The sequence below is a fragment of the Acipenser ruthenus genome, chromosome 18, assembly GCF_902713425.1.
Source record: "Acipenser ruthenus chromosome 18, fAciRut3.2 maternal haplotype, whole genome shotgun sequence".
NCBI classification, from domain to species: Eukaryota; Metazoa; Chordata; class Actinopteri; order Acipenseriformes; family Acipenseridae; genus Acipenser; species Acipenser ruthenus.
This window is the reverse complement of record NC_081206.1, coordinates 26221607-26234017: the sequence shown is the minus strand read 5'-3', so window position 1 is coordinate 26234017 and position 12411 is coordinate 26221607. Positions and strand designations below refer to the sequence as shown.

Below are 12411 nucleotides of genomic sequence, written 5' to 3'. Positions count from 1 at the left end.
GTAACATAACTAATCATAAACCAATCAAAACAGGTAATCTTGGCTGCAAAACTATTACTTTGAATTAAGTTACATACAGGCATGGCATTTGTTATGTTTAGTGTACTATTTAACATTCAGTTTTTGTTCTTGTAAATTCAAATAAAGCTAGATTTTACATTTTACTTTTCTGACTTGTAACTGAAGAGAGGGTAAATGGTCTTAACCAAATATTGAAACGCTATACATGTTTCAACTTGCAGCCTGGAAACCAAACATACAGATGCATTACTTTGACCATTTTTATTTAAATCTTGGGGTGGGCTGGGTTAACATGCAATATAAAAACAAGCAGTCTATGATTCCAAAGGGACCCTGGCATAACCAACCAATCTGTACCAACTGCTGACTTTCTTGAAATAAAAAAAAAAAAAATACGTAAGCATCCACCACAGAAATTTCCACCAAAAACAAATTGAGAGCAAATATCTTTGGCAATTCACTGGCATGTACCGGTACTGCTCAAATTACACCAACATAAATTTACAATCACTTAAAAGGCAATATAATAAATAGGATTTGAAAGCAGTGTGGAGTAGAAAAAGAGAGGGGGGAGAAAAGTAGTTCAGCAGTCACACACAATTTTTTGTGTTATTTTTTGAAAAAATAAATGCGGTTATTTCTGAAATAAGATTACGCAGATGGATGGTATAGAAACATTTAACATTTTTAGGTTTAATAAATGTCACAACACAAAGCATTTTCTTAATACTTTAATTTTAGCAAAGGCAAAAATATTTAGGTAACTCAAAATAGGTCTTAGTACAACAAAATACTAAGTTCTATAATTGTATTCAAAGCGTGGCCTTTAAAACATGTAAGTGTAAATTACAAAGAGCAACCTTGATTTGAAAACAGACCAGTATGAATTATACAAACATAATAAATAGATTTCCCTCTTCACATACAGTATGTACAACAGCAGTCAACATTAATAGTAGCTAAACAGTGGTAAACTGCTTGTATTAAAAGGAAATCAGCTGACGCACAACAAATGAAGCAGACTGTAGATGAATGCATTTTTTCCCCTCTAGTTCTTCTGAATTAAGGATGTATAATTCCTGATTAACTTAAATAGAAAGGCACAATAAACAAAAAAGCTTCATGTAAGAAATGATCTAAACGAATGATTCCCACCAATATACTGTGCTGCATGGAATAAGGTTCTCTCAAGTTGTTTCACAACAAGGGACAGTTGTCCTGGGCTCTCAAAGTTTCAATCTGCAGTCACCTGATATACATGTGCCTTTTTTGTGTTGAAATTGTGTACATCAACTATGGATAAGAATGAAGACAGTTAAAAGGACAAGCTGCATTTTAAGGCGGCTCATTTGAACACCAATCTATGTGCAAAATGAGACAATTCCATCACCTACCCCTTAATTGTAACACATTTTGCAATACTGTACTGCTTAAACAAATAAGCCAGCAAACAAATACCATTTCCTTTTATAAAAGCTATTTAAATTTAAAAGTTCCAAATCAATTAAAGTTCATGTAAAATCATGATTAAAATGCAAGTACAATAAAAGAATAAAGGACGATTTACCAACCTGTGATGAGCATCTCTGCATCAGAATAAAGAATACTTGAAAAAGGAACACTCGTATCATAATAAGAGCACAGTTTGGTGTGTTTCATTTACAGACTGACCAGCCCAAACCCCCATTGCCCAAAAATTAAAAAAAAAAAAATAATAAATCACTGGAATAAATACAAAATAAAAACTACAAATTATAACTTAAATGCACCATACAGAAGTGCAGCTGATAATACAGAAACCATCATTCAACTAACAGGCTGCTTTGGCTCATTAGTAACAATGTCCACAGACAGGCACACAACAATTAAAAGACAATCCTTCAGGATTTACCATGCTGCTGTTGACTGACACTGTAGCAAACATAAAAGCTTGACGTTAATACAAAACAGTGCAAATAACTTGACTTGCTTAAAAAAAATATATATCTAAAATGTATTACACATTTGTTCTAAAGTTGAAAATTCACAGAACAAAAAGAAGAATGAAAGTAGACAAGTAAGGTTTTTGGAATCTTGCATGTCATTAAAAAAAAAGTATCAAGATATCATTATAAATCACAATTTGTTAAAAAAAAAAAAAACACACACACAACACGGTGACCAACATTTAAAGCCTGGGGTCTAAAACTAAACATTTCCATGCAATATATTTTTTCTTCAGCATGTTATATTTTGGAGAGAGATCACCAATGCCAAATGTTGATCTATAGAAACAATTAGCTGGTTTTACAGACATTGTTGGACAACCTTAACTAAGGTAGCATTAGGTAGAACACTTATGGCTAATCGGGGTCTGTGAAACCAACCATTAGTTTCTATTTGCTAATCAAAAGTTATCTATAGTGGAAGCCAGGATTTAAAAAAATAAATAAATAAGTCAGATGAGCACAGCATTATTGCCTAAAACATTAGAATTTAAAAGAGTTACTTATTCTGTTTCAACCATGTTTTCCAATGAGACTTCTTATTTTATCAAGAAGCATGGGATTCCACATTTAAAAACTTTTAAAAAGAAAGAAAATCCAAATTGGATGCACATATTTTGCAAAACGAAACTTCAAATTCCTCCGAAAGAGAACTACATTTCCCTTGAAGGAAAACTACAATTCCTAAGCCCAGTTGTCTTTACCAGTCAACAGCACTATTAATTTATAACCATACAAATCGACGTCTACATAAGCTGTAGAAAGAGGGAGTCTTGTTCATTTACCCTAGTGTTTGTATTAACACTAAGTTATTCCACTTCCAGTAGCTCTGGGTTTTTCTAGTAACTCAGCTGAAGTGCATTTAGTCCAGTCTTGATGTGTCTTGCATTAGTTTACAACAAAATACCAGAAACAGTTACCATTCTGCATCCCCAATGGCTTTTGAAAATACATAATCTCTTCCATTTAGATTCATGATGCCATCTTTGAGGTGGAATTTCCATTTGTTCTTACTTCTGTGAATCTAAAAAAAAAAAACACAAAAATAAATTATCCAATTTATATTGCTCAATAGCGCACAGTATTTAAAGTGTTAAACACGCTATACAGTATGACAAAACATATCGGTTACCGTTGCTTCCCCATTATAGTACAATCACCAATTTCTTTTCAAACAATCTAAAATTGTTTTGTTGATTTTATTTGCAATTTCTTGGTTATAAATCAATGTTGACCACTTATTGCTGTATGGTATCAAGTGTATGAATAATCCTGTTGTTCTAAACATGACTGCTGGGTCACTCACTTTAACCAGAAGCATTTGTATTGGCAAGCAAGTTCAGTGTTCGGGTGGTGAACCAGTTTATATGTGCATGACAACATGCATCATTTACCTGTGGGCTAAGTGAGTAAAGTTCATGCCTCAGGTATTGTTAGTAATATTAGTAACCCAGCAATATAAAACATATAACTATTTTTGTTGTGTGACCCCAAAACTATATTAGTCCCTCACAACACTACTTTTGAATGGTATTTTATTCAAATTAAATAATGCAATGTGTTGTTATAACCTCCAAGGCACTTTAATACTCGTACTTTATCATATTGACAAACAACCACATTTTCTGTATCAAACAGCTCTTGTCCTTCTTCATCACTAACATCATCCTCGCTGTTTAAAGGCTCCTGTGGAAGAGAGATAAGTCTTACATTAGCCTTTTTCTGCACCACTATAACCAGTGACCATAAATCAAGACGATTACATTTCTACATAAATTTCAGACAGGTGTCAGGACATGCATTTATTATTATCTTTTATTGTAACCTTGAATTGTGGTTCAGAGGGCGGAAGCTCTCACAGATCTGAAATCCAACACCAATATCATCCCTCCAGCTACAGTAAGCAGCCCAGCATGAACGTCTGTATAATAACCCACTCAAATCATCCTTCTCTCTCCTACAGCTGAACCTGCCCTTGATGTCTCAGACTCCCCTCATAATGCAACTCCTGTGCCATCTCGCTGGATTCCTGCTACCCAACAATAATGCTGCTCTCACCACAGGCACTGTTTTACCCAATCCATCTGCTTCTACAGATTATTTTTCTGACATGTGCCTCCAAATTACTATTACATCAAGAAACTTATTCTATCACTCAACACCACTGTTTCTTCAGTCACTGATAGTATTGATGCACTTGAAAACTGGATAACTCGCCAGTAACCATCAGCCCCCGCACCTCTCTCTCACAATCTTAAAATCTTACTTAGGATATCAGTAAAGAAGTACCTCTTCTACTTGTCCATCCTCCCCCACATCCTTGTCCTTGTCATCTTCCTCATCTTCATCATATTCATCTTCTTCCTCTTCCTCTTCCGAGGATGTGTCTCCAGCCCCATCAACTTGTAGCATCATTTGTGGCTGCTGCTGCTGCTGCTGCTGCTGCTGCTGGACCTGTGCAACATTCTGTCCAGCCTGTGCTGCAGCAGCTACCATGGTAGCCGCCTGCATAACCTGCAAGGAGAACTTATCTTCTTATGGCAGGAACAGCAGAACACTGCTTTGGAGTCAGCACAGAACAAAATTAATCTCCATTTTGACTACATATTGAGGCATCCTATTAAAAAAGCAATTGGTAAACCTAGGAATGCAACAAGATTCAGCGAAGAATCTAAAGACACTGTTCTAAAGAACAATTTGAAACTGAATTCAATTTCTCCGACTAACATGAGCTTCTTTCTGCGACCGGTAGCACACACTTGTTACATGGGTCATCTAAAAAGAGACTGATTAACAAGATATTCAAAATGTATTAAATCTACTCTATCTAGAGAGATTTAAAACATTCAGATTCTTCTCTTGGAATCATTGCCATGCTAGCAGTTGGTAGTTTTATGACAAATATATTTTGTCCAAAATATGCAAGTCAAAATGTTACTGTCAAAATAAAATTAAAGATATTTCCAGTAAAGCAAGATGCATGCAAAGACACCAAAATTGGTTTCCGATTAAACATTTGTGGAATACTTTCTACCTGTGCATTTTGAGGAACCTTGTTTCCTGCAATGACAATCTGCTGAGGCTGGATGATTACACCAGTTTGCTGTGGGATGCCTCCTTGGATAGGAGCCAGTACCTACAAAAGTTCCAAACCTCTTAAAACACATGCTAAAAGCCAATGTAACATACATAATTCTCAGGTTCAAATACCAAAATTGCTAACTTAGGGTGGTGGTTACATTTGTAACTCCAAAGCTGAACTGTATTATGTATCTTTTTCATTTGACTTGAAACTATATGCAAGTGTTTAATACAGCCACTATCTTGGGCAAAACTGCCAACTAGTGTCCTAAAGAAATAACTTTCTACAGTAATATGCACTGTGTCCATTCTGAAAACACGTCATAACCAGTGCAAGCACATTCATAGGATCTTCATAATCACACAGTACCTGAAACAGTGCATAAGAGGTACATTTTTTTAAATACATAAATGTATTACTAGTGTAATATTATTCTCCAAAGTATAAAGGCACCGCAACAGCAGTTTGAATCCAAGTGCAAATCTAAGAACATGAAACCCTGGATGTACATAGTTTATTGGATTATAGCCAAATGCAATATGTCTATATAAAGGCTTGTATATCATAGCAATTATCAGTTTGTGTTCATTAATTAGTTTTAGTATCGCTCTGATCAAATGTGTACAAAAAAGTGACAAACCTGTTGTATAACTGGTGCTTGCACTCCACCTGGCTGCATTTGTGGTATAACTTGCTGTTGCAAGAGAACCTGTTGCTGTGGCTGGATAATATACTGGGTACCATTTGGGGCTCTAACCACCTGCAAGATCTGGCCTGTGGGGAAAAAAAAGGCAAAAATAAGTTACCATTTTTATTGAAATACTTTGTTTCAGAAACCATAGAAGTTTCAACATTATGGCTGGTAAATAAGAATGTATAATACACTGCCTATAAAAGCCAAAATTGTTTAAGTTTATACAATTTGATTTACCTTGATTTGTAATCAGTTGTTGATAGGGAGTGACACCTGAGGGCAATGCCAGTGTTGCTGCAGTGGCTGCTGCACTCTTCATAGAAAAAAGAAAAGATTTAAAAAATACTAAAAATGCATGCAAATACATACCTACAGAGGTATTTTTCAAAAATGGCAATTGAAACAAAATGATTTTACTTAGGTCTTCACAGCTGTTATTGTTGGAGTCAGGTATAGCAGAAGCCACATTTATGCAACATAACTGACAATCAAATACCAGCTTAAATGTAGTGCAAATAAACAAAATGAGAACTATTAAGTTAAGATTTATAAAGCTAGCCAGGAAAAAAAAAAAAAAAGAATCCCAAAAAACTACTATTACAAGACTTTATATTGTACACCCTCATACAAATGTAAAAAAATAAATAAATAAATAAATAGAACAAGTTGGGAGAATGCAAGAGAAGTTCAATTAATATTCAATTGTTTATTGGCAAATTAACATCACAATAAATGGGGGCAAACTTTGTACTGGTGCAAAACACTACTGTCTCTACCGTCTTACCGCACTTATAAACTTATCTGCGTATTCCTGAATTTAACTTCACATGCTTGTGAGAGAAATGTAACGTCATACAAAGCCTAGTGTAATCCACTACAACTCCAAATCTGTGATGCCCCTTAAGTTGCAAAGACGCTGCAAGAGAAGCTATCTGCAAGAGCTGCGCATACCTGCTCAGAAACAACAAACCTATGTTTTCAAGTGGCAGTCGCGTTGTGATCTGCAACAAAATGTATTCTAAGAAAAGGGGGCGTATAAAAAGTTTGCACATCGCTGCTCTAGCTCACTAGATACATTTGATAAATATGCTTCGTTTTGCAATGACAAAGTAAGCTACAGGCCATGTAAAAATAAAGAAAGATACAAATTAAGGGGTTTTATGGTTAATTTGTTGCATATAGAAACTTACAATCCAATGCATTTTTTAATGCGTTCTGAGGTTTGGTTGCATCTGATTTTAGAACAAGTTTCAAGTTATTTTGCATAAATGTACTCAATTAATTCTGGAAAAGCAACTGTTTTTGAGTCAAATCCAATCCAACTTATTTTAATAGGGTTCTGGACATTGGCTCTTACTAGCAATGTTTCAGGTTTTTTGCAGTAATGTCGTCTGTGGTAGTGGACGAGGGAATTGGCAAAATAACTATATTGACACCCATTGTTATTCTGTGCATGCGCTTATATGCATGGTAATACGGTAATGATTGTATAAACAAGGACAGTGGCATTTTCACTGTATTTGTTCAAGATTTTGTGCCATGCCCACTTTTTGCTACCTCTTTTCCTTAAGTAAAAAAAGGATCAAATGCAGGCCCTTTGTTACTATCCAGGTACTTTACCATATATCCTACAAGGCCATCAGGCTGGCTTGTGATGTGCCTGGTCAGATTCCTTCTCCCATTCTGAATCACACAGCTATTCTATACAGTGGAATATAAATACAATATGATTCCTGTTTATTGTCTACACATAGTACTGGAGACAAATCATATCTCATGCTTTCCTTCAACACAATAGAGCAAAGGATGTTAAACTGTACATCCTTATTTAAGCTTCCTGAGCAAGGGAGCTGAAGGAGTCTTGGACCTCTTACTGGTTAATGTGCATTTAGCACACAATAAAAACATGCACTTAAACTAGCAGAATTGCAACTAAGCAACAAATAAATATAATTCAATGCTTTCGAAGGAAAACCTACAACAATAAATTAGTCTACATTTTTAAACCAAGAGCTTCTATTTTTACACATCACAAAAACAAAGAAATTGAAGACCAATCACTAGCTCAGATTTTGTACATTTTGTAATTTAATATCAATCTTACCATTCCTGTGGCATTCATGTGTTGTAATATTTTTGGATCTTGCACAATAACCTGTTGTTGTGTTGCTGTGCCAGGAATAGAGAGAGAAAAAGAAAGGCTGTGGTTTAATTCTAAAAGATTCTCTTTCCCCCACCCCCAACATTTGAAACCCGATGTGTCAGATTCATTTTCTGTAGTCGTCAACCCGACAATGATTTAATCTGGAATCTCTTTAGTTGTTGTCCATGGTGCCATCCTATAAATTAAACAGTACCCCAATTACTTAAGTACATCTAAAGAACATGGCAACCAGCAACAAGGGGACTGGCACTATAATGCCTCTTTCTATAAAAAACAAAAGCTTTGTGTTAAATTTCATGGAAAATTCACAGATTTGATATTATCCAGGCTACAAGCTGTAAAAACATTTGTCAGACTATTGGCAAAACATGCGTCAGCCTGAATGTATTCACATTACTACATTAAAGAAAATACAACTAAATCCAGAATCAACTTTCAAACTGCAAGTGAAAAAACACCATCTTTTAAAATAATGACAAAATATACACTGCAATGACATGTGACAATTTTAATTACTGGGCAGCAGTGTCTCACCTTGGCTTGGTGGAATAATGACCTGCTGCTGCTGGGACTGTTGCTGGGCTTGCTTCACCTGCTGCTGTTGTGCCTGTGCCTGTGCCTGCAGTAACAACTGCTGCTCTTCAGTGTGAAACCCATCAACAGCTTTGGACTGCATTAACTTGTTCTCCCATAACTGAGGCAAAAAAAATAAAAATGAAACATGCACAAGAATAACCGCACAGAGCTGCAGAGACATAAACATCATGAATCTGATTGTCTGACAGGTATCTGGTGTGAATTATGCAACTTTCACTGGAAAGTCATTTATATAAGTTTACACCGTTAGGGTATTTAAATGAATAATGTCCACAAAATCCAGTTAATACAAAGCCAAACAAAAACAAAGCATCCCCAGCAGCATAATCTAAGACATATATCAGATAAATGAAAAAATGTGAAAAAGATTGGATCATTGATTTTTCCTGAAGTTAAACAATGTGACAAAAACGTTAGATGTTCATTGGACACCACCTGTAGTTGAATTTTATTGTAAGAACTGTAGAATATAACTGAGTAGCAACTATAAAAGACTATGTCAAAGCATGCGATCTGAACAATTTATATGGCCGGAGTTTAAAACAATGCAGCAGTGAAAGATTTAATTTTAACTGGACAATCAAAAACAGCTGTATACCAAACATTAAGACAGTAACTCACAGGATACTCTTTACAGCTGTAACTTCAAGTCACATTATGATATGCCTCAATATAGCAGCCATATTAGGTCAGAGCTCAATTTCATGGTTAGAGACACATTCAGCACAAAGGGTTTACATAACCCTTCAAATATGAAGTGACTACCTCATACAAGGCTTTGACACTGTCAGTGATAGCTTTGAAAGAAAAAATAAAAAAAAGTCAGGAAAAGACAGCAGTGGTTTGACAAACTCAAACAAATGACTTCATACCGTCTTAAGTTCCAAAAGTACTTGTTCATCCACGCCCTCATCAAGGAAGAGTTCTCGGACATCATTTATCACATCTTCAATCACCGATCTGTATAATTTAGGCTATAATAAAAACGATAAAAAGGGGTATATAGATTCACTAACAAATTAGCACTAACGATTATACACTTCAAAAGGTTTTAAAAAATTAATTAGATTCAGACATTGTGCAATACATTTTTAATAACGAGGAAAAAAAAAAAAAAGTAACATTTATATAAACTCATTTTAAGACTGCGCAACACAGAGAGTTGCCCTGGTAGAAACTGCAGCAAAAGTTCCACCCCAATCACAAGCAAAGCAGGAATAATTGAGAAAATCTACTTACATGTATTAAACATGAATAACCAACTAAAGATGAATGTAAAGCATAGTGATGAGCAGAAGACAGAATCTTTTGACCTTGTATGGTCTGATTTTCCACATCAAGACTGTTGTATATAGTCTGGGCAGACACCAAGCAGATGTCTCAATAGGAATGTCAGATACATACTGTAGGACCATTGCTGTTACAAGAGCAGATTACATGTGGGTTAGCAGCTCTAGTGGACCAAGTTCTGAGGAGATGATGAATATGCTAAATAAATTGTTCCAGTGCCTGTTTATGCATGCAAAAGACCATTGCGTGCCCCATATGTTGGGAGTGTCAGGTGGTAAAAACAGGTATTTTGATGACTGCTTTATTCGTCAGGTTATGACCTACACAAACATAATGTTTTAAATATTCAGTGACATAAAAAGCCAAGTACCCTAGTTGGTCTAGCTGAGTAGAATCCAGAATTTCAAGTATCTTCTCTGCAAAATTATCTTGAGCTGTTTTAAAAGGTGGTACAGATCTTAACAGTCTGTGTTGGTAAGTGTAACAGTACTTGTTTGTGTCCCTGGAAACCTAGTGCAATGCTTCAGCGTTAAACATATATTATATATATATATATATATATATATATATATATATAAAATGGGATTACAACACACACACACTATACACACACATATATATATTATATATATATATATATATATATATAACACAGTTTTCTTTATACGCAGCTGAAGGGCTTTTGCCCAAAACATCCTGAAAAAATATTTTTTAATCATTTAAACTTTGTGTACAATAAATTTAGATTTAAATATATATATATATATATATATATATATATATATATATATATATATCAACTCACTGTACCAATCATGAGACAGGATAATTAACTAAAGCTACTAAGTTTTAAAATACTAAAATTGACCCCAACAATACCCTGGAATGAGCCTGATACCAGTTCAAACACAACTAGCATGAAGGCTGTGTGTTATTTATATTAGTTGTTCTCGTAATATTGCCACAGACAATTCCATATTTAATAAAATGTACCACAAACTCACAAAAATGGTGACGTTAAGATACACTACATGCACTCATTTTAAAGCTACACTGCTCCACCTTGTCTACAGTACATTACTCATCAAAATGGCAGCTGCAGTGTAAACTAGCTTGTATGCTGTTTCTGTGCACCAATTCCTCACAGCCACTCAACATGCACTTCCCTCGCTCAAGCCCGTCTGCTCACTATTTAAAAGCCCGATCGGGTGTTTATATGGAGAGCCTATGACGTAGTTTGAATAGCACCTTCCCATCGCTGCCAGAGTCTATATTAGAGAGCTGCAATGGCTCTATATAAAGAAGGCTGAGACAGGAAGGAGATCAGAATCGTCGACAGAGGAGGAAGGGAAGCCATTACGAAATTAGGTTGTTGTTTGTGCGTATGGGAGACATTTTTCTACCGTTAATTGTTTAAAACCCAGGCATGGACACAAATTTGGGGTTCTAATTTGATATTAAGGCGGGTTAATAAAAATAAACACAGTTTGGTTTATTTATATTTGCAAAGGGAAATTTTGTATTGCATTCTGATAAAGGACTGCATTCAGTGCAATCCACACAAACTGCATGTTGGTCGGAAAGAACCACCAATAAAAGTTAAACAGAGAAGGTGCTTTTCAACTTTTTTTTTCTCTTTTGCAATTCAACCCAATGTAAATCTACACGGAATCCCAATAAACAACTTAAAAAAGGGAAAGAAAAACGAGGCTTTAATTACTTTAACGTAGAAGACACAATTAATATAAAAGCGCTGTGCACACATTTACACAAATGACAATGTTTGTTTCACTTATTTTATACAAATTTGAGGGAAAACTGTACGCAGCTACCAAATGCATTCGCAGCCAGACAGTAAGATACCAAGGACTTTACGAAACCAAACCTTACCTTGCATTTTAGCTGTACCCAAAAATAAAATTATCTTGTAAGGCAAGCAGAGGTCTTTTTTAAAGAGATATACATAAAATAAGACTGTAGAGACCTTTACAACAAACAAACACTGAAAATGTACCCAAGCGAAGGTTTAAACTTTGGTTTCGCCAAAAGATCAGGGCTGGCCGTTTCTTTTTCACCCAGTTGCACTGAAAGTGTATGAAATTACTATTTTTCTCCCATTGTGAGTGTTCATAGTTGTAAAATTTAGTCAGCAGTACATTTTCATTCGGCGTCATATCTGACTGACTGGTACACTCAGGAGATCCTTACCACTGGGTTTGAGTTAGCCGAGCTCGCCATTAATGCTGAGTAAAAAAAAAAAAAAAAAAAAAAACACTACAAAACGAACAGCAAAAACAAATATAAACGCAACCTACTAAAACCTATAATTTCAAGGATTAAAATAAACTAATTTAAAAAGGGTATAACATAAAATAAAACACTATTCTATCCGCTTATTTCTAATCCCAGGGGCTGCTCTGTCCAGCCGTCCGCTCTTCGTCGTTCCCTCCTTTATATACTGAGCGATGAAGCTGCGAGTACGCGAGACACAGGGCAGGGTCAACCAGGCCAGTACGACAAATACCGCGAGAACTGATTTGGAAATCCGACACTTTGGTAGTGGATGACGTATTAGCTC

The 12411-nt window shown here is 35.4% G+C and overlaps 1 protein-coding gene across 3 annotated transcripts; it reads right to left on the bottom strand.

The window, feature by feature from the left end:
- Positions 1-739: 739 nt before the first annotated feature.
- Positions 740-12347, bottom strand: LOC117422267 (transcription initiation factor IIA subunit 1-like). Of its 3 annotated transcripts, none has more exons than XM_058991720.1 (11): positions 12042-12347; positions 9416-9517; positions 8481-8640; positions 7887-7951; positions 7403-7483; positions 6020-6095; positions 5729-5862; positions 5041-5142; positions 4296-4520; positions 3603-3692; positions 740-3030 (listed from the first exon to the last, which is right to left on the bottom strand). In XM_058991720.1, the coding sequence occupies exons 1-11, from the start codon at positions 12069-12071 to the stop codon at positions 2923-2925; spliced, it is 1173 nt and encodes a 390-aa protein (XP_058847703.1). In that variant the 5' UTR covers positions 12072-12347; the 3' UTR covers positions 740-2922. The 3 variants fall into 3 exon arrangements, with proteins under 3 accessions (XP_058847703.1, XP_034761759.1, XP_058847704.1); XM_034905868.2 differs by lacking the exon at positions 12042-12347 and adding an exon at positions 11724-12023; XM_058991721.1 differs by lacking the exon at positions 7403-7483 and having other exon boundaries at positions 12042-12346.
- Between the last annotated feature and the right edge of the window lie 64 nt (positions 12348-12411).

Coding starts and splice junctions, on each gene's coding strand:
- LOC117422267 (XM_058991720.1), bottom strand. CDS start 12,071: ATGGCGAGCTCGGCTAACTCAAACCCAGTG. Junction 6,096..7,402: donor ATGGCCTTGTAGGATATATG/GTAAAGTACCTG, acceptor TTTTCTATGAAG/AGTGCAGCAGCCACTGCAGC. Junction 5,863..6,019: donor ACAACTGATTACAAATCAAG/GTAAATCAAATT, acceptor TTTTCCCCACAG/GCCAGATCTTGCAGGTGGTT.